The sequence below is a fragment of the Eurosta solidaginis genome, chromosome 3 (assembly GCF_040869045.1).
Source record: "Eurosta solidaginis isolate ZX-2024a chromosome 3, ASM4086904v1, whole genome shotgun sequence".
NCBI lineage: Eukaryota > Metazoa > Arthropoda > Insecta > Diptera > Tephritidae > Eurosta > Eurosta solidaginis.
This window is the reverse complement of record NC_090321.1, coordinates 207,251,399-207,278,391: the sequence shown is the minus strand read 5'-3', so window position 1 is coordinate 207,278,391 and position 26,993 is coordinate 207,251,399. Positions and strand designations below refer to the sequence as shown.

The 26,993-nt window shown below is 33.9% G+C and overlaps 2 protein-coding genes across 20 annotated transcripts in view; both read right to left on the bottom strand.

The window, feature by feature from the left end:
• Hr3 (Hormone receptor 3) overlaps positions 1 to 26,993 on the bottom strand; it is a 263,144-nt gene that overhangs the window by 139,700 nt on the left and 96,451 nt on the right. The window contains exon 1 of one of the 5 annotated variants that reach the window (XM_067774879.1): positions 12,394 to 15,006. The exons of the other annotated variants lie outside the window; for them this stretch is intronic. Coding sequence (XP_067630980.1) covers positions 12,394 to 12,520 — 127 coding nt within the window. The 5' untranslated portion in view covers positions 12,521 to 15,006. Of the gene's footprint in view, positions 1 to 12,393; positions 15,007 to 26,993 lie in introns of those variants that run through there. 5 annotated transcript variants of the gene reach the window in all.
• Positions 15,014 to 26,993, bottom strand: part of LOC137244985 (probable basic-leucine zipper transcription factor O) — a 43,732-nt gene continuing 31,752 nt past the window's right edge. For 8 of the 15 annotated variants that reach the window (XM_067774880.1, XM_067774886.1, XM_067774888.1 and 5 more), the window contains one exon: positions 15,014 to 16,125. In XM_067774880.1, the coding sequence (XP_067630981.1) occupies positions 15,427 to 15,888 (462 nt within the window). In that variant the 5' untranslated portion in view covers positions 15,889 to 16,125 and the 3' untranslated portion in view covers positions 15,014 to 15,426. Of the gene's footprint in view, positions 16,193 to 26,993 lie in introns of all 15 variants that reach the window. The other 7 variants (XM_067774881.1, XM_067774889.1, XM_067774887.1 and 4 more) reach the window with 3 other exon arrangements.

Here is a 26,993-nt window from a genome sequence, read left to right as displayed (position 1 = left end):
AGGGATCCCGAACGGATCCCGAAAACCATACAGAAATGATGCCGAAAAGGTCCCCAAACGATCCCGTATAAGTCGAGAAAAAGTCCCGAAATGACCAAGACGGGATCCCGGACGGATCCCGAAAACCATCCAGAAATGATGCCGAAAGCGTCCCCAAATGATCCCGTGTTAGTCGAGAAAAAGTCCCGAAATGACCCCGACGGGATCCCGGACGGATCCCGAAAACCATCTAGAAATGATGCCGGAAGGTACCCCAAATGATCCCGAAATATTCCCGAAATGACCCTGACGGGATCCCGGACGGATCCCGAAAACCATCCAGAAATGATGCCGAAAGCGTCCCCAAATGATCCCGTATTAGTCGAGAAAAAGTCCCGAAATGACCCCGACGGGTTCCGGACGGATCACGAAAACCATCGAGAAATGATGCCGAAAGGGTCCCCAAATGATCCCGTATAAGTCGAGAAAAAGTCCCGAAATGACCAAGACGGGATCCCGGACGGATGCCTAAAACCATCTAGCAATGATGCCGGAAGCTACCCCAAATGATCCCGTATTAGTCGAGAAAAAGTCCAGAAATGACCCCGACGGGATCCCTGATGGATCCCGAAAACCATCTAGAAATGATGCCGGAAGGTACCTCAAAGGAACCCGTATTAGTCGAGAAAAAGTCCCAAAATGACCCTGAAGAGATCCCGAACGGATCCCGAAAACCACACAGAAATGATGCCGAAAAGGTCCCCAAATGATCCCGTATTAGTCGAGAAAAAGTCCCGAAATGACCCCGACGGGATCCCGGACGGATCTCGAAAACCATCGAGAAATGATGCCGAAAGGGTCCCCAAATCATCCCGTATTAGTCGAGAAAGGGCCTCGAAATGCCTCTGACGGGATCCGGAGGGAACCCGAAAACCATCCAGAAATGATGCCGAAAGGGTCCTCAAATGATCCCGTATCAGTCGAGAAAAAGTCCAGAAATGACCCCGACGGGACCCGGAAGGATCCCGAAAACCATCCAGAAATGATGCCGAAAGGCTCCCCAAATGATCCCGTCTTAGTCGAGAAAAAGTTCCGAAATGACCCCGACGGGATCCCGGACGGATCCCGAAAACCGTCCAGAAATGATGCCGAAAGGGTCCCCAAATGAGCGCGAAATAGTCCCGAAATGATCACGGAATAGTCCCGAAAATGTCCCAAAATAATCCCGACGGAATCCCGGACGGATCCCGAAAACTATACACAAATGATCCCGGAAGGGTCCCAAAATAATCCCGGAATAGTCCCGAAAAAGTCCAGAAATGACCCCGGCGGGATCGCGGACGGATCCCGAAAACCATCCAGAAATGATCCCTGAAGGGTCTCGATATGACCCAAACGGGATTACAAATAGGGTGAAGGTAATTATAAAACCATGTTAATAAGGCAACAGGCGCGTTGGAGCGAATAAAGAGTTACAAAGAAACATACAGGTAAAGCTAATAAAATCGTGCTAATAAAAACAATTGAAGGAGGGCGGATGGCGGGAGGAGGAGAGTACCACTGATCGTTTTTCCAAAATTGTTTAGATCTCGATCTGTATGAGCCAGATACCAAAAATTATTGATTTTAGGACAAAATTGACATTGAGTTATAACAACTTATAGATTTTGCACGAGACGGGAAAGGAGGGGGGGGGGGGGGGGGAGGTGTATCACTGCTCACTTTGTAAGCCCTCGACTTATTTCTCCCATTGAGTTTGTAATATTGGTGAAGGTCAGTATACGTAAAGTTATAATGTGTAAAAATTGTTAAAAAGTAACTATTCGAAGGGGTCGTGGGACCCCCTTCCCCCTTTCCATGTTCGAAAAAAATTTCGCCAGTAGCCTATTATCTCTGTCCCAAATTTCATCAAAATCCGTGAAGCCGTTCTGGCGTGATTCAGTCGCAAAGACAAAAAAATATAATAATTAAATTATAACTGTTCCTAGGGGGCGGAGACCACGCCCCTTTTGAAAAATATATAGCTAGTAGATCCTTCTAGACTATTGGCTATATGCATGCCAAATTTCATATAAATCCGTCCCGCCGTTCTTGCGTGATTGAGTCACAAAGACAAACGTCTGGACAAACATCCAAACATCCAAACATCCAAAAATCCAAACATCCAAACATCTAAACATCCAAACATCCAAACTTTGCCATTTATAATATATATTAGATATTAGATCTGTTTAGATTTGTATCAGCAATGAATGCTACACGGTCAAAAATTTTGGTTTATTTTTTGAACCTAGCAAAAATTTACTGCTGATTTTATGCTTTTTTATATTTATTTTAAAATCACTAAATATTTTTAAGCAATTTCTAAAATATCTTGGCATTAGTTTCAGTCCAGACAGTTGAGAAATATAATGTTCGATAAAAAGTTTAAAATAAAAACCAAAAAATTGTTCACGTACCACGTTTTTAAACTCTTTTGGTCTACATTATAAACTATGAGGGGATAAACCCAATTTTTAATATATTTGGGTTTAAATTCTAGTCCAGAAAATTGAAAAATATTATTTCCAATTAGTAGTTTGAAATTAAAACCTAAAAGTCTTACGTTTCAAGCTAGCAGGGAACTAAGTTTTAATATTTTTAGCCTATGGAGCAGTTTAAAATAAAAACCAAAATATTCTACCTTAAACCTCTTTTTTTGAACGCACTGTTGGCCGATTTGGATGAAATATACACCAAGGAAATAGAGTTCTTCAATGCATGTGGGGTAACTTTGGTATGTAGGGGCGTGGCATCGTATAAATATACCAAACTAAGAAAACTCAAATATGTATCTCTGAGGGTAGTAATATCAGGACAATGATACTTTATGGGCAGATGCCCAAACCCGATAATATATCATATAGAATTGGAAAAGAGGGTGTGGTACATCCCATACAACTTTCCCTTTCCATATCACGTATCTCCTGAACCGATTAAGTCACATTAATTAGCCCATTCGCATGGTTTAGTCTAAGTAAGCTTTAAATTTCATATCCCTTACCTAATATATTGGATTGGTCGAATTTCGACCCCCAATACATATTACATATTAATTTTGTGAAAAATGGGGCGTACCGAAGACGTTTTAATTGTTCAAACTAAGGTTGGGTACAAGTTGACCTTAATTTCTGCTTAAATAGAGAAAAAACCTAAATCATTGGAAACTGTTGGTAAGGCAGTGAGAAATAAAATTTTTTTATTTTTATGAGCATACACTTTTTAACCTAAATTCAAATATCAAATTTCAATAACAAACTTATTCTTGATTTTTCATTTTATTTTGTTTTCAAATAAATCGCTCTTGTCGATACGATTTAAGTAAAATATAGATCCGGAAGCCATGATCCCTACTGCGATTAAGGTCCGACCGATTGTGCGTGGTGGTGAGCTCAACTTAATGTCAACCGATGTTGGCGGCACAAGAGTTGGATCCTGCTTCTCAAATATGGATCACAATCTGAACATTTGTGGCAGACAAGTGGACTAATTGGCCTAAAATGAGTTATTGGAGGCGTACCAACATCAGAGTATTGAATTCGAGTTTTTGGCAATGGTCATTATGCATGTGCTTCACGATGTCAGGCAAAAAAACCTTATTAAACGGAGCCACTGCATTTTCTTGTACTGCTATCTAGGTATAGGTACTTACCGCGGACCCTAATTGAACCCCGTTCTTTTTATTTTCTAAGCAGAACTAAACAATTTCGGTTTTCAAATGAACTCGCAAAGTTTTAACCGCTTTTTCCCAAATTATTGCAGTGTTGGAAAGTTCCAGTGGAATATTAGTTTAGGTTCCTAAAACTTAGGCGAACTTGCATACAGCCTGAAAATGTCCAGGTAATTGTTTTGCGAAAAGCAAATTATATAAAATGCATTGTATTGAGCAACTGGTAAGTAAAACACTTTTGTGTTCAGAAGTCGTCTTGACTTAACATGGAATCCTTTCAATGTATAAAATTGAGAGAGTTCACAAAATTTTTACGAAAATTGCTTTACATATGCTTCACTGACCAGACTGCCTCCCATTGTATACCAGCAGTCGCAAATTGCTTGGTCTTCAGGCTTTTTATGACAGAAGAACTTGTATCTCATGCTTGTCTATAATGTAATAAACTTTTACATAAATTGCTCTGATTTATATAATTTGTTCATTCCATATATTCCACTGCGTGATTTTCGGCGTAATAGACTATTTATCGAAGCAACTCATAAAACGAACTAAGCTATGTATGAACCTAATTCTAGGACTATACATCTAGCAAATCGATAAGTACCGTTCTTAATTTTAATAACAGCTTACTATGTAAGTTTAAGCTTGAGTTGTTTCCTATTTTTAACTAGCTATACCCGGCGTATTTTTTCTTTTTTGTTTGTTGATAATTTAGTCTATTGTTCTGTAAATATTGAATGGCAAATCTGTAGGAATCATTGGGATCCGTGGTATGAGCACATCTTCACCTTTTTTTTACTGCTGATGATTGTTCGATTACATTCGGCATTTCTTAACGCAAAGTCTGGTTCCATTGCACAATTTTGGTGGGCCTAAATAACGAAGAATCATGATTGTTGAGCCAATTTTTAAAGTTAATGTATGCACGGGCTCCAGATGGTTCTAAAGAGTTTAGAGATTCAATTGGATAATTCACAATTTTATCTTCATCTGTAACTGTGTCGATCGATTTATCACCAGGAATTTGGTTTTGAATGCGATCATTGATTTTGTTAACATGATCATTTTTTGGAGCTAAGATTGCTCGTTCGCACAGCCAAAAAAAAAAAATTTATTTAAAATTCTTTATTCTGAAATATGAAAAACCTTCGTCTTGGCCGAAGGAACCTATCTATAGCCGAAATTTGGTGATGATTGAAGTGTGGGAAATACATTTCCATAGGAAACACACACACAGAATTTGTATAGAAGATATATGTAGATAGACTGAAGCTAACAATTTTTTTAACGGCGGCAGATTACTAAACGTCCAAAAGGAATAACAGCCAAACTCAACAATGCAGTCAAACTTTAGGTGTTAAAATAACCTAAGTTTGTACGGCAGCCATAGTTCTGGAAAATCCCATTTGTATTGAAGTTGCCACGCCCCTTTTTTCCCAATTCCACATTTTATAGAAGGTGTTAGGAGTTAACGTCATATAGCTCTTTACCAATTTTCATTATCCTTATTTTTTTCATTTGTATGGGAGGTGCCACGCCCCCTTTTTCCCAATTCCACATTTTCTTGGCGGTGTTAGGGACTGACCTCATATAACTCCTTACTGAATTTCAATGTTCTGGCATGTATACCTCCAGAGTTGTGCAGTACCAAAAATTCCATTTGTATGGGAGGTGCCCTTTTATATATCGAAATTATTTTTAGCCTAAAACCTTTGTGTTGATCGAAGGAACTTATAACCAAAATTTCGTGATGATTGAAGTGTGAGAAATACGTTTCCATAGCGAGCACACACACACACACAGAATTTAATTCTATATATGTATATAGACTAAACTGTAAGAAAACATGTATTTTAGACTGAATTAATCAAATGAAAAAAATATAAAGTAACACCCGCATTTAATTTTAGTAGCAGATGCTTTCGGAATTCAATATGAAGGAATAGGGTTACGCAAGGCGCGGGACAGCGAGTTTACAAAAGAAAGCACTGCCAGTATTATTTTGCAATTTCTACTTCTTTCCTGCTGAAAGTTGCAGATCCCTAGCTTGAAGAACAGTCTCCCATAAAAAGACAAGGCGGTGGAGGCTTCAAAATCGGCTGCGAGGTAATTGATATTAGTGTTGTTTCATTTTATGGAAAGAACTTAACTTAAGGCATTTGTTAATCTATTGATTTTGTAATGAAACAAATTTGTTGAACACAAATCAAAATGTTTTAATTCTAGGGTTTTTTTTAACACATAGATTCAAACCAAAAAGTTTCAACTGCAGATTCTATGGTTAAAATTTGGACAATTGTTGGTCTAAAATTTAACGGCAATGTTTTAATTCTAGGTTTTAAAGATTTTAAATATAGACTCAAGGGTTTCAAAAGCAAACAGAAACGTTTCAGTTCTAGTATTTTTTGGTTTAACATTTAAACAATTAAGTTTTGAATTCAAACAGAAATTTTTTAATATTAGTGTTTAATTTAAACCAAAATGTTTCAATTCAAAACCAGTCATATCAGCTCTTTTCGTTTTAAACTGCGCAAGGTCTGCACTCAAAACCAAAAAAAAAAGTTTTGTCATGTATGTATGAAGGTTTACATTTAAACCAAAATTTTCAACCGTGTACTTGTCGTGGTTTTGTCTTCTGCCTTCTTTGATTGCTCGTTTTAATTTGTTATACACTTTTTTATTATTTATTTTTAGCAAAATCAACGAAAATTTAGTTATAATTTCGCTAATGTTTGCTGGGTTGAAGTTTGCTTCATTTTGGTTGACTGGTTGAGTGATTGTCGGCATGACTTGCTTGTAACTTTTGATTATTTAAATGTTCCGTGTACTTTTAATATTGTAATATATCTATGCATGTGTTTATACATGTACTTATAAGTTAAAACAAGTAACACATGTATTTATATCAGTATATGTACATATGTACACAAGCCCTAAATGAGCAACTTTTACTTTCGTTTACTTTCGAACTTTAGCTAATGAAAAGGTGAGATGTATAATTAAACGATAATTAATTGCGAAAGTTTAAGCAGTTTTCAAATACAGTTGTAAAAAAAACTTTTAAATTGTATTTCTAAATTAGCAACAGTGAACTTAACACAATGTTATATTTTATTGGTAAATTTTAAGGGCTATAGGTGGTTTTGAGAAATTTTCTTTCTTCAATTACTGTATATTAGACTGGGTTGGTCCCCATACAAAAAAAAAGTTGCTAATGTCCGCCCCTAAATTTGAAGATTATGTTGAGAGGCTTTCGAAAAAATGTTTTTTTAATTTTTTTTGATCCTTCGAAATACAGCCAAAAAGGTTTTTTCTTTGCAACTTGGTTATTTGACGTCCAATTTTTAAAATTGATATGTCATTATTTTGGCCTTGAGTAACTTCACATTTCCGTTTAATGTCCTTTTAAGCTATGAATCGTTTTCACATGATTAGGTCATCTAACAAAACAGGGCCGGATTAACAAGTAGGCAAATAGACAGTTGCCTGGGGCCCCGATTTTGAGGGGGCCCCCGAAAATGAAAAAGACCTAACATTTTCTTACAAACATAAAATTCTAGAGAGTAAAAGAAAAATATAATCAGGGCCCATATTACGTGTTACGATCAGTGACTGAAAACCATTTTCACTCAAGCAATAACTATGCAACTGTCAAACTTTTTTAAAAAATTATAATAAAGAATGGATCTTACGAGTACTATTTGTCGCTAGTTCACATATGCCATTAATCGGATCCTCCTTTCAAGAGCTATTGTGATTTAAAAAATGAGTTTCGATCACGGATCGTAACACGTAATACGGGCCCAGAACTGAAAATAATTTGTACTCAAATAAAAAGAACTCAATTGACCACATTCAAAAGGCGACGACCGACTAACTAGACAAGGTTCCTAAAAAGGACTTTTCCGACTCATTTGACAAATTGTATGAGCGTGCAAAGAAGTGTACGAAGTGAAAGAGGAGTATATTGAATAATAACAAGTAAAGGTGTCTAAGTTTGGATGTAACCGAACATTATATACTCAGTGTGAGCTTCAATTGCACATTTCAGATAAACTACTATTCTAGATAACACGTGGCACCGCCCGTTTAAAAAAAAAAATGTCTCCCCATTTCCTCTTACAATAAAACTTGATATGTGAAATATCATTGATTCAAAACTATTTTTTGCTAAGTTATAGCTTATTATTCTAGTCTGCGACCCTTTTAAACCTTTTATACTTGTGCACACAATTTCATTACGATATGTTAATTTTTCTTCAAGTCATGGCTCCCGAATCATAGAAATTTGCTTAGTCATAAAAGAGGCGGTGCCAAGCCCATTTTCTAAATTTGAAGTTTTTCCTATTTATTGTTATAAATCCACTTGGGAAATGAAATACCATTGTTATAAAGCTCTTTTTTGCAAAGATACAGCTTATTTTATTCGACCACGACCCTTTTAAAAATCTTTTATATAAAAGTGGCCGTCCTTAACCGAATTCGTTAATTTTTCTTCAAAGCATTCCTTGTAGTAAACGCAACCCCTCTGCCGAATTTTGTTACGAAAGCTTTAAAGATTTTTGATTTATGATTAATAATAATTGTAAAATTGATTTTATCACAAGTGGGCGGTGCCACGCCCATTTTCAAATTTTTTTTTCAAATGTTTATCAAGAGTCTCAATATCAGTCCATATGTCAAATTTCAGCATTCTAGGTGTATTATTTACTAAATAATCAGGTGATTTGTGTTTTCCAAAATGTTATATATATAAAAAGTGAGCGTGGTTATCATCCGATTTTGCTAATTTTCAATACCAATCTATTGTGGGTCCATATAAGCTCGTGTACAAAATTTGGCGAAGATATCTCAATATTTACTCAAGTTATCGTGTTAACGGACCGACGGACGGACGGAGGGACATGGCACAAGAAATTTTTCGATATTGATGATCTTGATATATGGAAGTCTATATCTATCTCGATTAGTTTATACCTGTCAACCAACCGTTATCCAATCAAAGTTAATATATTCTGTGTGCAAAGCACGCTCAGTAAAAAAGAAGAATTATCTCAAAATGTACACTGGTTATTTTTATTTAGAAAAATGTCAGTTATTTTCGGAACAGAGGCTATGCGATCAGGGGGCAAGTCATTGCAAAGTGAAAAGCAGATTTGCAAACGTGTGCTTTTTGTATGGATCGTTAGAAGAGAGTTTAGTTTCATTCCGTGAAAAGTTCAATGACTTCGAGGAAAAAACAAAATAATTATTACCAGGTGTAGGTTATACAGAAATCGTAAAACGTGCGCGTCGTAGAAAAAAACAACTAATGACGGAAATGTTCCAGAAGTAGAATTTTCGCTTCGCGATGATTTTATGCAAAAAGTTTTCCGAAAAATCATCGACAATCTTCACAGTGAAAGTATATGGAAGTTTCAGACAGATTTCCATTTCTCATCAACTTTTCTCTAAGTGAAGGAGACTTTCACGAAGTTATAAATAACTTAGTTCGCTTTTATTCTAGAGATTTGGAAGAATTTTTCATTGAAATGAAACAATTCGGAAGTTACGTGAACTCCAGATACACTGATGTACAAAAAACTCATAGTCATTTGTATAAGTTTCTAATGGAAGATCAATTAGCCGATGTATTTCCCAACACAGAAATGGATCTTCGGAATTTTTTAACATTAATGATAAAAAATTGTTGTGCCGAACGATCCTTCTCGCAATTAAAAGAATCAGAGCTGCTGAAAGAGCTACAACAGATTTATTGGACAAACTCGATATTGATGATATAATTGATGAATTTGCCGAAAACAAATGTAGAAAACGACATGTTTAAAATGTAGACAGTAATTTTATTGATATTGTTACATTGTTACAATAACATGTTTATAAAAGATATAAGTTTGTGTTTTTAATCGAAAAAGAAGTGAACGGACGTGTAAAAAGGGCCCCCAAATTGATGGTTGCCTAGGGCCCCATTGAGGGTTAATCCGGCCCTGTATACCAAATATCGAATATTAAATTAGCTTACTTCTCTTTCCGTTCGTATTTAATCCCTGTTTCTCCTCCGTATCTTTTCCTTTTTACACTCTCGATTTTTCTCACTCTACTCCCGATTGCTTTCCTCTCCCTCAACCTTTCCCTATTCTTTTTCATCTCCTTCCTTGCACATGCTTGCTCTTCATCCCATTTTACCATCGCACTTTCTTTATTTACTTTCTTCCCCTTTTCTTCTTTTTCTTTCCCTCTTCAATTTCCACTCCGATCTCTTATTTTCCTTTTTCAAAAGACTGTTTAAGTAATAATTTTCAAACAAATTGCATCACAAATAATATTTTTTGGAATCGGTATATAGGTTCCTGGTCCAAATTACGGAAAATAAGTTTTCCAGGTACATAGCTCGTCGAAGAGGAACTCCTGTACAAAATTTCAAGCACATCGCACAGTAAGTAAGACTGTTTCAAATAGGTTGGTCGCTGGTCCCATTTCCGGAAAGAAAAGTTTCTAAAATAAAAGGCTAGACAAAGAGATACCCATATACCAAATTTTAAGCAAATCACAAGATGAATACGAATTATTAAAATAGGTGGAGCCCTCGTCCACAGCCCGGAAAGAAATGTTTCTCAGGTGATGAACCCAAGCCTATTACCTTTCTGAGGGCAAAATATAGAACATTTTCGCGTTATTTGGTGGTGTGGCTTAGGCGTGATGCTCCGATCCCCTAGAGACTTTCCCATTTATGTATAGAGATTACACGGTTAATCTGAAACTTTTTTACTACATATGTATATATGCTCTACCCACTTAGCTATCACATCCTATCATCATAACTCTTAATAGGCATAGAAAAACTGCAATGAAAAAGAATCTATGACTTTGACAAATGAACATTATTACGTCATCTGCAGTATGTTTAAACTATTTGGTTTTATTTTATAGCAATTTCCAGACTTAGTTCTTAAATCCCTAATCTGATCTTCAGTTAAGTTTCAAATTTAAACCGAAGAGGTCTCCAATTTAGTACAAAAAAGTTTAAAAAATTGCTCAAGTCGGGGAATGGTTTAAAATTTAGAATCTTATTTATAGTGGTCTATAAAAACTGAAAGACATATCGCGATATCTCCAAACTTACTTAAAACAGACAACTTTTCTGTACCCTTTCTGAACCCGCGATCTTAAGAATTTCTCCTACCGTAAGCTTTTTTGAGAATATCATTCTGAGCAGTTTTTTGAACAATTTGCAAGAAAATTTTTAACATTCTAAAATCTTGGTTATCTTCAGAGACGACGAGGTATAGAGAATAAATCGTTCCAGAGTTAGTCGGGATACTACCTTTATGGTGCTTGTTACCGGAACGTACTGTCAAACAAAGGACCTTCAACATCGATATAACGATACCCAAAATTTTCGGGGAGTGTTCTTATTGCTACAACAACAATAGTGATGAATAAAGTTAAGCGATTACAGACAAGTTTTCACAAATATACCTCTCGAACCGAATGAAATCCTTCTCCGCTCGTAAAACACTTTAAAGCAGATGTATGCTATGTTTATCATTTACATTTTATTAGATAGCATTTGATTTAATATTTCGAGAGAAATCTCTATAATGATCCCGTTGCTCGTGCTATTTAAAAACTTAGCTAAAGAAGAAATGCCATCAAACTGGGGCTTTTCTGTTTCAAGGGAAGATTTGTTTAAATTATAAGCAACTTTATGTTTTAAAATACTATGATTATATTTGAGTTTACTTTGAGTCAGAGGGTGTAAAGATTGAAACTATAAGCTTAATTAAATTGATAAACGGTTAAGCGTTATTTGATACTCTATTCTATCATATTCGGGCCTGTTCTGGATTCCGATTCCGACCAATTCATTCGGAATCGAAATGGATTGGTGTTCTGAATATCGATTCCGACCAGACTTGGTCGATTTGAAAAGTTTTGCCTCTGAGCAGTCGGAATCGAAAGTAATTAGCTTATTAAGCAGAGATAATTACATTATTTTTCCCACAAATAAGTTTTATTAAATTATTCATTTTATTTGGAAGATTTATAACAACTTTTTGCTGGACTATTTGTTTATTTAGTATAACAAATCTTAATTTGAAAATTCCTATCAAAAATTTTCCAAGCTAAACAAAACGCTTCTCGTCTAAAGGAAACCGACGTGTTCTCAATTTCGATCGATCGATTTTTGCGATTTTTATGCACAATTGCACGTCTTCTTGCCTCTGCATCTCCGAAAACCATAGTTCTGGCATTTTGTTCAAATTTTTGCACAATTTTAATTTAACCAAAACCAAAATAAATAAAAACTGATGCTTCGCTTGAATATCGCCTCGGAATGAAAACGATTCGAAATCGACTTCTAATTGATTTGTTTCAATCGGTATTGAGAACACCAAAAAGAAATCCACTTGGAATCAACCTCGTTTTAATTTTCAAAACGAGTCGGAATTCAGAACGCGCCTGAATGTGTAAGTTATCAATGGAATTTATTGGTTGACTTGTTAAAATTAATATAAAACAGGTTATGTTTATTATTCTATATCAAATAAACGCGAACTTTAACATTTTCATTATGTACATATCTCAGTACATTCCCATCAAATATGTATTTTTTGGTATAATCTCTATATTTATATCTACGTACAGTTATTTAATATGCACATTTAGTATATATGTACATATGCATATTCCTTGTTTACCTTTTATTGATCCACTGGAATTATTGTGTCCCGGCGATTGTACGTTGCTTTGCCCTAAATTGTTTGCGTGCGCTTCCAGCTTGCATGTAACACTGCTCCACATGTCAAACATACGTTGCGTATACATTATAGTAATTTTGTTGTTGTTGTTGATTTAGTTGCACGTTTTACTTGTAGTTGTGATTTTATTTGATGTGTTTGATGTTTTTTTTAGATTATTATTATTTTTGTCGTTTTTTGTTAGCTTTGTGTATGTTGGTTTATGTGAGTATGCAATTACAAGTTGTTGTTTTTTCTTGTTTTATTATGTTTTATTGTTATTACGAAACTTTTTACGTTGCTGGCTGATTATGGTTTTGTTGTTGTTGTTGGTGTTTAGTATGTGAGAAAAAGCTTTAATGTTTTTTTATTGTTTATGCTCGCATACATAGAGCGCTCGTCGCCGTTGTAGATACAAAAATGAAATGAGTGATTGCAGTCTATGTATTTAGGCTCGCTTTTTTGTTTGTATGTGTGTAAATGTTGGTTTGGTTGCATTTGTGTGTTTCCCAGCGCGTTGTTTAACGTAAATTGTTTGTATGATAATTTTTTTATAAAATTTTTTTTTATTTAATAATGTTTTTTTTTGTTTTTATTTTTTAATGTTATTATTTTAATTTTGCAGCTTTTGCTTACTTGCTTGTAGCTTTTAATTTCTGCCGCGCGTAATAATTTAGCTTTTACGCTTTATTTTTCTTATTACTTTTGTTTTGTAAACAAAGCTTTTGTAATAAACTAGCTTTTTAATTGCTTAATTTGTAAATTTCGTGTGAAATTTTGACATTCGTACATCTCTCGTTTCCCACAAGCTTACGTCCTCGTCTACGCACGGTCAGCATTTTTAACGCACACATTTCGAAATTTTTAGATCTAGATTTTTTTTGAGTAAAAATCTTGATTCTTTATATAGTTTGTTTGTTCTTGCAAAATTTTTTTAGTAACAAAAAATTATTTTGTTTTCATAAACTGTTTTTATTATTATACAATTTGCTTTTAATTGTTTTAAATTTTTTTTTCAATTTTTCGAATTTTATGTTTTGATTTTTTTAAAGAATTTTTTTTTTCTTCCTTTAGTTTCTGTATTAATTTCGCAAATAATTGCTTTTCAGTATTTCCGATTTTATTTTTTAATATTTACTTGCCAGTAGTTAACAATTAATAATTAAGTATTACGTTTTAATTATATAATTATTATTTATATAACTTTTTTATACAAAAATTTTATTCTAATATTTTATGACTATTTTATTTCAATAATAGTTAATAAGTTTTTTTTTTTTTTTGTTCTTACTGTATATAAAAAACTTTTTTATTAATTTTTTGCCAGGGGGGCCATTGCACTTCGGAGTTGTGTATTATAAATTTAATATGTTTATTTATAAAAAAACGAAATTTTGCTAGCAAAAATTTTAGCATATCTTTTGAAACTCAGTTGCTTGTATTTTTTTACTTTATTTTATACAGTTTTAATAATGCACGGTTGTTTATACAAAAGATCGGAAAATTTAGTTTTTGATTTTCTTTCAAAAACTTTAAATTTTTTCGCGAGCTGATATTGATATTTGTCAAATATGCTGTGATAGGATTTTTAGTGTTTTTTTGAAAGAATATTTAACAAAGTTTTTTATTTTATATATTTTTTTAAATTTTGTTAATATTTTATAAAACTTTTGTATTTACTGTACAAAACTGCCTTGCTGCTTATAACTTCTATAGGTGCATATATATTTATTTTCGGGGTGTATATATATAAATTTTTGTTTTTAATAATTTGTGGTACTTGATTTTTAATTATTATTAAAGTTTTTAATTTGAAACTATTTTTTTTCTAAATACGCAAATTAAATTTTTCGTACATACCAAAAATCTCGCGTTTTATGCTATTAAATGCTTTCTGTTGCAACTTTTTTTTCGCATGATAATAATTTGTATGCACGTACGTTTTTTTTAGCTATTATGTATATATGTATGTATGTAAATGTGAAATATTAGTATCACAGTTTTGTTGTTTTTTTTAATGATGCCGCTATTTTTTTTTTTTTTTGGAATTTTGCTTTTTTAATTTTTGTTTATTTTTTATATTTTTTTTTCAACTATGTTTTGTATACAATTTAAATGCTTTGTTAATTTTATTTTCTTTGCTATTGTTATTGTTTTAACTGCTTTACCAATAGTTTATATTATTTCTGTTTGTTTTCTTATTTATTTATTATATGAAAAGGTACTATTTGCTGGTTATTTGCTAATTAATATTTTATTAACGATTAATTTTACTGTTATATATATTTTTTTTGTATATATATAATAATATATATGCTTGCGTTTGTATATATAGTTCATATATGTATGTATGTTTGCATGTAGATTATTTTAAATTATTTAAATTTTTATTCTTTTTATGCTAAGACACTTGTTCGAACAAATAGCGCATTTTTATTTTTATGAATGAAGTAATTCTTAAATTCGCTAAGCAGTTCTTAAATCATTCAAAATTTATGTACAATGTTGTATAGGTATATAATAAACAAATGCTTTGTAAACAAAATATTTGCAACGATTTGATATTCACGCGCTCTAAAAAAAAAAAATAGAAAATGAGTTTTGAAATTTTTTAGATTATTTTTTTATTATTTTTATTTTATTTTTTTTTGTTGTTCAACAAGTACGTATGTTGCGGATGAACTTTTTAAGTAGTTAAATTTCTCAAAATATTTTAAACATTTTGCAGTTTTTAAAAATTGTAAAAAAATTTAAAATTTTTTTTATTTTGCAAATGATAAAAACAACACGTTATTTGTTTGCTTTAGATACCCTTTTCTTCACTCGCATGCGCTTTCTGTCTTACCAACACATAAACTCATAACGCTTTACGTAAAATTTCTTTTAGTAGCAATTTCTGCATTTTCATTTTAGAAATAGCTTTTTATTTCTCGCACAAAAACTTTTAAATACATTTTTTTTAAATAATTTTTTTAGCCCTTGTTAGTTTTTAATTTAATTTTGCATTAACTTAAAACGATTTAAATGCGTATTGTTGTTGTTATTGCTGCTTGTTGTCTGCTTTTGACAATGATCTAAATATTGCTGTTGTTGTTGTTGTTGCTGTTGACGATGACCAGCACTTTGCTGATAATCGTTGAATTTTTGGCTTTTGTTGCTGTTGCTTTGACAACCGCTGATAATGTGGTTGTTGTTGTTGCTGCGGCTATTGTTGCTAAAACTTTGCTTATTAATATTATTAATATTATACTTGAACACTTTCACTGCGTTGCTGTGTTGCTCTGGTTGTTTTTGTTGTTGGCCACTGTCTATGTTGTTATTGTGCCGCTGTTGCTGCCGTTTTTGTTGCTGCTGTTGTTGCTTATGATGATTTCTCTTCTTTTGATGATCCCTTTGGTTCCAAAGTAAAATTTCCAAAAATACGAAGATTTCACGACAACTTATTCCGGAAGACATTTGGAATATATTTTTTTATTAATATAAGATAAATGCGGCAACGACGATGACGAGTCCATTTCAACTTTCTTGTAGGTTGCTGGCGTTGTTTTTTGTTATTTTTTTTTTCTCACCTCACTTGTGCCTTTCTGTGGTTCTGTTTGATTTTTCTTTGCTTTTATTTGTAAGAAATTCTTATTTCTTTTCTTTGTTTTATTGCCTAAATTTCTTTGCTTATCTGCCGTGTTGAGGTCGCTTCTTGGTTAATGAGGATATAATTTTTTTATTAAATTACATAAGCTGTTTTTGCATATTTGTTAGTTATCTTGAAGGATTGAATAGGAAAAATTGTTTGAAACAAACCAAAAATTTCCAAAATAATTTTTTTTTAAATAATTGTCTTTTGGCTTTTCAAATAAGCTTATCTAGAACGAATATTACTACGTACTTAAAAGATTATTATAGCATAAAAAATATCCAAAATTTGCAATAGTCTTAAAAATAAAATCTTTTCAAACTATTTTGAGACTTGAGAAAAGACTGAGCCTCGAGCATATCAATGAAAGTGCACTCCCTGAAATTTGACTTGGTAAGTGTGAATTGAAATCACTATTCAACAAAGAATCACCGTGTTTTATTTTATAAGGTCCTTAAACTTAAATTAGCCTTTGTTATCTAAGAGAAAAAGTGCCCTAGTGCGTGTGTCAGACAATTTTGCACTGTGAGCATTGAAAGACCGCGGTAACAACTGTCAACTCAAATAGGCTTCAAAATATTAAAAAGCTATCAAAACTTTGTTTATAAGGGCAAACACAATCTTTAAATTTTCCAAACGAGTAAACGGTAAAAAGTTTTTTTCTTACCTGACTTTAGTAGGGATGTGTAACTCTGTGTGATGTTGATATTGAGTTGACACCGAGGTGATGCTAACACACTATTTCGTGATACTGTGGCGCAATAACATGACGCAACAACAAACTAGTACAAACTCTTTTTGAGTCGGCGACACTGCAACTCACTACAATTACGACTGCTAAAAGTTTTAAGAAGCGAGCGACATCTGTTTACAGCTGCTGTTGTAACAGCCACCTAATCTGTTAACAGCCGTATCCGGTTAGTTTGCATGTTAGCTAAATATACAAGGAAATGAAATAAGGGGTCACAATCGACAACAGCAAAGGTCAAATTTGGTGTAAAATTTTCAAAGATTTCGCTCAAAATATAAAGATTTCATGAACCTAAACAAAACAGCACTACTGTGATTTCACTTCAGCTTCAGCAAAAGCCTTTTGAGTAACAGTTTTATCCTTATTTTCGCTGCTTCAAACAGCCACAGCGAGTTCGGTGGCGTCATCACCAAACCCTGTTACCCCAAAAACCTGGATCGTTTTCTTAAATTTTTAGTAAAAAATCAACTCAATATTGATTAAGAAACGCAGCTTAACTTATTCAATTTTGTTACTTTTATTTTGTTTCGTAAAAACAACCAAGTAAAAGAAAGGTCTCAACAAAATGCTTTTTTGACTTCGGCCCTTAATATTGTGGCGAATATGAGCATAACTATGCTGTTAGTAAATAAGCGCAACAACAAAACACAGCAAGCAGCAACACTTATGTACTAGGCAACGAAGAGATATCTCAGACACACATGTAGTCATCAGCCGAAGTAGTTACTCATACATACACACCCATATGGCTAGTAGAAAAGCATAAACTACAAATATACCTGTATATAGGTGATAATCAAGCATGAGATAAAACTGTTCACGAAATTACTATACTTTAGGAGAAATGAGTGAACCAGAAAACCGAAAGTATAAAAGCAGCGCCATCTGAGGAAAGAGTAATCAGTTTGATTTAAACACAAATCCACTTCCACAATCTCTCGCCTTAAATGTCATTGAAATTTGTGGTAAATTTTGGAATCGGCTACACGGCAAAGGCAGATTAGTAAGATTAGCAATTTAAAAACAACTCTTGTCGAAGAAAGGCATAAGGTCCCACCCGAATCCGTTTAAAAACAAATTTCATCTATGGAAAATCATCTTAAAGATGTTATTTAAGAAAAACGTGGTCATACAATGTACTAAACTAAATGAAAAAGTAATTTTTTCTAAGGCAGGGTGCAGTGCACGAAATAAGCTGTGACCTTAGTTTTTGAGATAATTTTAGTTTCTAATAAATAATAAGCACAAACGTGTAAACACATGGAAAATAGGTATTTGTTCCAAACGAAGCATATTTTAATTAAAATTGTGCATATTAATTTTTTTGACATCGTCGCTACTTTCCTTTCTATATAGCTCTACAGTTTTGTTCTGTAGCTGCACGAAATAAGCTGTGAGCCACTGTAGAAGCATCAATCTTCTTCTCTTTCAATCTCTCTTTATACAGTAGATACTCAAACATGGACAAAATTCGTTTTAGATTTTCAACAAACGGCAAAACGTCAAAGCTAGTAAGTAAAGTTGTCGAAATAATACTCCTTGAGATTACAGTCATGGCCTCAAGCTGTGATTCAAGTCATAGAAAACCAAGCCAAGATGGTTTCGGTATTGCTAAATAATTTTCTTTAATTTGAAGCTCTGTGCGACCTCTACTATTATGTTTCATAATTAAATTATGTTCCGTAATAAGGAACACCCTACTGTACATGCATTATAATCTTCATAGGGATGGTATTCACGCCAAAAATATAATTCACACCCCAACATCGTGTTAAAAGCAAATATTGGAGTCAGTCGATGCTTTGTGGAGTTGCTGGCGTTTGGTTCATTAAAGCTTAGTTAAATAATGTACATATGTATACTTTTAATATTGTGTGTGTTTGCATACGTACTATGTGCTATGTGCTATGAGTTTTCCCATGTGTAGAAGCTAAGGAAATATGTGGGGGAGGAAAATTTTGTTTTGCATGTAATGGCCGAGTCAGAATGAATTTTTCCATATAAGTGCGTTCAACGCAATCTTATGCATGACTGTAACATCGCCACAATTACGCAAGATGTTGCGTTTGTAAATATAAAGGAACTTCAGACTTAGCAACTTAAACTTATTTCTCCTTGCCCATTCGCATACAAAATTTCGCGAAGCGCTGTTATAAATAATCTCACTATAGAAGAAAAATAATTGCTTACATGTTTTGTCTGCTATTCTTTTGTTAAAATTTTGTTTTTAATTGTGAAAAACGTTGGAGAAGTACCAAAGAGTGGGAAAAATAATTTTACTTGCAAAGTGTGAAAGCACCTATAGCCAAAGCAAATGTCGAATGTAGCAAAAGATGAAGATGGCCAACTTTTTTGTCAGATTATGTCAGTGTCGCTTGATCTACCGCTCTTCACACATGCAATCTACTCATCATGCTTAAGATTGTATTAAACGCATTTATATGAAAAATTTCATTGTGACTCGGCCATTATAAAATTTGCAGTATTCTTCAATAGTTTTTTTTTATACTCAGCTGAGCAGAGCTCACCGAGTATATTAATTTTATTCGCATAACGCTAACCCGTAACAGCATAAACTAATCGAGAAAGATATAGACTTCTATATATCAAAATGATCGGGGCGCAAGAAATTCATTTAGCCATGTCCGTCCGTCCGTCTGCCCGTAAACACGATAACTTGAGTAAATTTTGAGGTATCTTAATGAAATTTGGTATGTAGGCTCCTGGATACTCATCTCAGATCGCTATTTAGAATGAATGAAATTGGACTATAACCACGCACACTTTTTCGATATCGAAAATTTCGATAAACCGAAAAAGTGCAATAATTCTTTACCAAAAACGGATAAAGCGATGAAACTTGATAGGTGAGTTGGTTTTATGATGCAGAATAGAAAATTGGTAAAATTTTAGACAATGGGCGTGGCACCGCCCACTTTTAAAAGAAGGTAAGTTAAAAGTTTTGCATGCTGTAATTTGACAGTAGTTGAAGATATCATGATGAAATTTGGCAGAAACGTTACTCCTACTACTATATGTGTGCTAAATAAATAAAAATTGGCAAACTCGGATGACAAAATTCGGATTAACAAAAAATTTAATATCTTTACAGTGTGCAAGTAAATTATGCCAACATTCAACTCCAGTAATAGTATGGTGCAAATAAATACAAAAATAAAAGAAAATTTCAAAATGGTCGTGGCTCCTACCTTTTTCATTTAATTTGCCTAAAATATTTTTAATGCCATAAGTTGAAAAAAATTTACTAATCCTTGTGAAATTTGGTAAGGGCATAGCTCTATTCCAGTAACTGTTTTCTGTGAAGATGGGCTAAATCGGTTAAAGCCACGCCCAGTTTTTATACACAGTCGACCGTCTCTCCTTCCTCTTGGCCGTTAACACGGTAACTTGAGCAAAAATTGATATATCTTTACGAAACTTAGTTAACGTACATATCTCAACTCACTTTATCGTGGTATTAAAAATGGGCGAAATCCGACTATGACCACGCCTACTTTTTCGATATCGAAAATTTCGAAAAATTAAAAAAATGCCACAATTCTATACCAAATACGAAAAAAGGGATCAAACATGGTGATTGGATTCGTTTTTTGACGCAAAATGCAACTTTAGAAAAAACTTTGTAAAATGGGTGTGACACCTACCATATTAAGTAGAAGAAAATGAAAAAGTTCTGCAGGACGAAATCAAAAGCCCTTGGAATCTTGGCAGGAATACTCTTAGTGGTAGTACATATATAAATAAATTAGCGGTACCCGGCAGATGGTGTCATGGGTCACCCTGGTCCACATTTTGTTCGATATCTCAAAAATGCCTTCACATATATGACTAGCGGCCACATTAACACCTTTCATTTGATACACAATCTAGAGTGACCTCTGGTCCACGTTTATGGCGATTCCTCTCCACCTATAGAACTATGGACCACTCCCTTCTCAAATAATCTTTAATACCTTCCATTTGATACCCATGTCATACAAACACATTCCAGGGTTACCCTAGGTTCATTTTTCTACATGGTAATTTTCCCGTATTTTGTCCTGAAAGCTCTCAGCTGAGTATGTAATATTCGGTTACACCCGAACTTAGCCTTCCTTACTTGTTTTTATTTATTTTTTTATGGGTGTGGTCATAAAAACGGCCGTAAGATCGTAAACTATAATAATTTTTTAAATATTTGCTTACTTTAACTACTGGTATTCAGCGGCTTATATTTTCCAACTCAGCAACAAAAGATTGCAGAATGTATACATTTTTTGTTGTTTACCGAAATGCATACGCAAATAATGCATGTTTATACGTATATACTTTCTATAAATAAATTATTATATACATAAAATATATATGTTTTTATGTATGTATGCATCAATAAAGCTGCACTTATGTAGCTCATGTAGCTTCTCTGTGGGTCTCCATTTAAAAAGTTGGGAAAAACTTCGACAAACTTTAGTGGCTTTTCCGGCATGCGGTGGATGTGTGTTAATTTCCTCACAACATACATATACATACATATTTGTGCTCATGTATGTATATTAGTTGTTGTTGGGTATGTGGGTTGCTTGGCAGCAAAATAAAATCGATAAACAAATGGTTGTGGGGTTGCTCCATATATGGAAAAGCGACACAGAGATATATGTATATGCTTTTATGCTGACACGCTTACTTAAGTTCCTATCTTTAATTACCCAGTTGGGAAAAACCTTAATTAATTAACGCTAGAGAATAAATCTTATTACCTACTAATACAAAAAGTCTAATACTTTTTTCACTAAAGATATTCATGCATTAAACAAGTTATCTACAGTTTCTGTGTTTCAGTTTAAGTGGAGGTAATGCGAATTAAAACTGAGTGGTCCTCCATGTAACATGAGGCGTAAGAAACGGTTTTAACAGCGCGTTATGGGCACAGACACTGGTCGCTTTACACCACGATGGCTAGTCAGGTAAGAGTCTTCCTCTCGTGCGCTTATTACGGCCCGAAATACAATAGAAGCAGGTATAAAGCTCAATAAGGTCATGATACGCACAAAAGAGTAAAGTTAGTTTCCTGTCTAGCATACTGGTCGCAAATTCAACATGCGCCTAAGAAGGCATTTTGTTGTTGTTGTAGCTATAAAGACACTCCCCAAAGGTTTTGGGGGTTCCAGTAACACGTACCATTACAATACAAGCCTGATCATCTTGAAAATAAAAATAAATAAATGAAAGACGCGATAACTTCCTAAGATATTTTAAGCCGAGCTTCTCTTTCAATTTGCGTCGTGCTCGATTTTAATGTTTCCTATAAATTGACGATACGGGACCTACATGTATTACGCCGACTCCGAACGGCATCTGCAAGGCATATCAGTTTCCGTTGAGAAGCTTTTCATGGCAAAATTATACTCGGAGTGCTTGCCAAATCACTGTCGAGGGCCGACCCCGCTTGAAAAACTTGCTTCTAATTGAAAAAACTTTTCTGAAATTTTGATGTTACTTCGAACGGGACGTGAAATCGCTGTGGTAGGCGGAACATGCTTCCACCAAAACACGACGGCGCCATCTTGGGACTGATTTAATATGACCGCAGTCCCACTCCGGTTCCATAAGGAACTTGGGATCGCCAGACCGCGGATGCTAAAGAAACAGAATTCGCCACGGGAAGGTGAGGTAGACAATTTGGTTGGAGAAGCTATAAATTAAGCTGGCGACCCCTTGAAAGGGTTGCGCTACGCAGCCCCTTGAATCATTTGGGTATTTTAGTCGCCTCTTACGACAGGCATACCTGCCGCGGTTATTTTCTAAGCCACATAACCCTCTGGGATTTTAATAGGAGGTCTACACCCTAAACGTTTTTTCAGAATACTACACTGAAAGAAATGGTGCTAGTAAAATCAACAAATCGGTCTGTTGTTCTTGACTTAACGGAGATTCCGTGAAATTGATTGAATTATGGTTAATTCGACCGAGTTCTTTGTCAAGCGAACAAATTTGTTTAGTCATTTCAACAGAAGAGAAATTGGTGCTCTTAAGTTAACAAAATTCTGAAAAATTTACAGATTCCTAATCAATCTAACTGATTTTTTTGTTAACACAATTGACGTCACTGGTCATTTCAACAGCGATCAACAGTCAATACATGAGCAAATTTCAAAGAGAATTTTACGCTCACTGCGCTCTCTACTTTGTACTTATGTATGCATGCACATATTTACGTACGTATATGGCGGCCACTGTGGTGTGGTGGTAGCGTGCTCCGCCTACCACACCGAAGGCCATGGGTTCACACCCCGGGCAAAGCAACATAAACATTTTAGAAATAAGGGTTTTCAATTAGAAGAAAATTTTTCTAAGCGGGGTCGCCCCTCGGCACTGTTCGGCAAGCACTCCGAGTGTATTTCTGCCATGAAAAGATCTCAGTGAAAACTCATCTGCCTTGCAAATGCCGCAATATAGGTACTTTCGTACAAAGCTGTCGCAACAACTTTTTTTGTTCATTTGATTAATAAAACGGTCAATTACGAATCAACGACTTGTGCGTAGTTGATTCAACATCTTGTTGCGATGGATAAAAATTTACAGAAATTTCGGTTGAACTGACCCGTATTTCGGTTGATTTTACCAATCTTTTTCTTAGTATACCAAACAATTTTTAAATATTGAAGTGGAATAAATATCGTTCTCTTAACAATTTCAAATATCAGTTTGATTTTTAAGGCCAGCCTTTCATATTTTCTACTCTGACAAATTAAAAGCATGTGCTACGTGGAAAGGTTCCAGCACACTTAGATTTACCAATAAATTTAAGCGAACTATTTCTTCCTATGAGCTCCTACTAATTATTGCATTAAAAAAAAATCTGATTGACAAAGGCCATAATAAATCGATGGTTGTTTAAGCGAACTCCAATTCCTCCTAACACGATAAAAAATAATAATAAATAAAAGTGAAACACTTTTGGCATCTCTGCAGGACGTGGCTATGGAATCGTGTGCAGATTTTTATTAAAAATCAAAGGCACAGCAAAACAAATAAAACAAACATAATAAAATATAAAAATATACAATAAAAGCAGCAACAGTATAGGCTGAGGAAAAAAATGTAAGAAAAAGAAAAAAACCGTAAAAAAAAATCAACAACCCAATAGCACAATAGCAGCAACCCAAAAGTTCTATGACCCAAAGCTCCACTCATCGTTGTCTTTGGTGACAGCGAACAGCGAAATAAAACATCCCAACAAGCAGAAATGCAAAAGCAAACAAATTTTAATATATATTTATGTAGTATATAGGCAATATTCAGAGAAGCTTGGGCACAAATATATACAAAGAAAATAAGAAATCGACATGCACATAATATTTTCAAATATTCATATATAATATATAAATATATATATATAATATACATATATATGTTTGTGTGCATCTAATAAATTTTTCAAATATGTGTCCATAGTGTGGCAACCAATGTGGCAAGAATACCGGTATCTAACAGAATATAAACATGTATACATGTCATCTAACAGATTCTATGCTTATTTATGTTTGCTTGTTCTTACATACACATGTATATATTTAGGTATAGGTTGGTATGTACATATGTACATGTTTTTTTTTTGTTTTTTATAAATCTATGTAAAAAAATATATCTGGATACCATATACATACATAGGCATTAGATAGGGCTACTACCAGAAACAAGAATGTAATAAAATACATAGAATGTACAGTAAATCGAAGAATTATTCGTAAAAAAATATTAACAGTTTAACTTTATTTCGATTATGTTGGATAGTTTAATCGAAACATCGCGAGTGGGAAACTAAAAAAAAAATGTTTACTACAAAATAGTTAACAGTTTATTTTTAAACTAGGTAATAATTATACCTTTCATGAGCATGAAATGGTATATTAACTTTGGTCCGATGTATGTAACATTGAGAAATATAGAAGATAGACTCACCATTAAGTATACCGAATTGATCAGGACGACGAACTGAGTTGATATAGCCATTTCCGTCTGTCCGTACGTCTGTCTGTTTGAACGCAAACTAGTCCCTAAAATGTTGAGATATCTCAATGAAATTTGGCACAAGGATGTATTTTTGTATTATGTTAGACATTTGTCGGATCCGGTAGGATCGGACCACTAAAACATATATCTTCCATACAACCGATCGTTCAGATAAGACGCTTTTGGTCATTCCTGCCGCAATTTGGAAAGTATAAACGTCAAACTCGGTGATATATATTCTAATATATCATAGAAGATATCTTGAAAAAAATCACTTTGATCTGAGTTATATATAGTTATATCCCATACAACCGATCGTTCAGATAGAAAGATTTTTAGCCATTTCTCCCTTAATTTCCAATATAAGAACGTTAAACTTGGTGATATATATTCTAATATATGATAGAAGATTTCCTGAAAAAATCACTTTGTTCAAAGCTATTTGTATATAGTATATATCTATCCCATAAAACCGATCATTCAGATAGAAAGATTTTTGGCCATTTCTCCCTTAGTTTCCAATATAAAAACGTGAAACTTGGTGATATATATTCTAATATATGATAGAAGATTTCCTGTAAAAATCATTTCGATCGAAGCTATATATAATATATATCCAATACAACCGATCGTTCAGATAAGGGGGTTTTTTGCCATTTTTTATTTTATATTTATCTTAAAAATCGTTTAGGTATGTACATCTGTTCACTATATATTTCTTGTCTTATACATCCGATTATTTGGAGATTACGAACGGGATAAGATTATTGTTCAGCCCCATGCATGAAAGGTATGAAGTCTTCGGCCACATTCTTCTTTGAACCCAAATTTACATATCTAGCGTTATTTTTAGCAAATTCCCGTGGAGGTAGATACTTGAAACTTGGAGCAAAGCCCAGTAAACTAGGGCACTGTAATATGATTGAAAAATTTCCAATTTTTGAAGAATTGTGATATGTAGAAAACTCGTCCAAGTCTGGTGAATTTGCGGCCTACTTTGAAGTAACTACATAGTTAAGAGCTCAATGGTAATTAATGGTGCAGTGTTATAAAGCCATAGGTAATAAAGCCATATGGCCTTATATCTCAATAAAACGAGAAATTAAACCATATGGCTTTATTGCATATACCCAAGTGCAATATCACCATAAGCGTTAAGGGACCAAAGTGGAAATAACGCCATAACGAGCTGATATTACCTTATAACTCTTATGTTTATTGTTATGTTAGCCGAACCAATACCGGCCTCCTATGCAGAAAGGGAAAGGCAAATACTCTTTGATCCATGCAAACATTTCAAACTTTGTCAACCATGTTACCAACAACTAAAAGAAGGTGCTGAGAAAAAAGGAACACAAACATTGTGCCCAATTTGTCGTGCCATTATCAATAATGCCACATTTATATATTGTTAATTATTAAAACTGAACTAAACTTAAAAATTGCAAATAAGAGAAATCAAATAAATATGAATTATTTCAAAAAAAATTTTAATGTGAAATAATACCATAATGGCTTTACTTCACTCCTTACATCGAAATAAAACCATAGGGCCTTATTTCACACTCCATTGAGAGATAAGGCCATATGGCTTTATTGCCTATGGCTTTATAACACTGCACCTAATTAATACAATATTTAAGATACACAATTTTGTTAGATGTGGCAGGGCCATCATCAGTGTCAACTTTCGTTCTGATCTGTTGCTGTCGTTTGTCTCGTATTTATAGTTCGTTTAAACGCACCAAAGCAACAAACACATAAAGAAGGTAAAACGAATAGAATTATTGATTTCCACCTGCCTATGTCAGCCACACAAATCGATCAGTAAAAATGAGGATAAAAGGGGTTAATAAGCGCAATACAAAGCTTTCTAGCTTCAAAACTTCCACAACCTCACCAGGGGGAATCCTGATACAAATATGTATGAATCATACTCATATTTAGCAGGCGAGGCTCTGGCAACGCCCCCCCCCCCCCCCCCCCCAAGAACGAGACTCATAAATTTCGTACAAACTACTACCCATTTTTCAAATGTGTTTCGCGACTTGAAGTTTGGAATTCGAAATTGCAATTAATTTAAAAAATCATCATAATATCAAACAGCCTTCGTACATAATATAATCGACTGTGGAATATTACCATCTCTCGGCTGTCAGTTTGAAA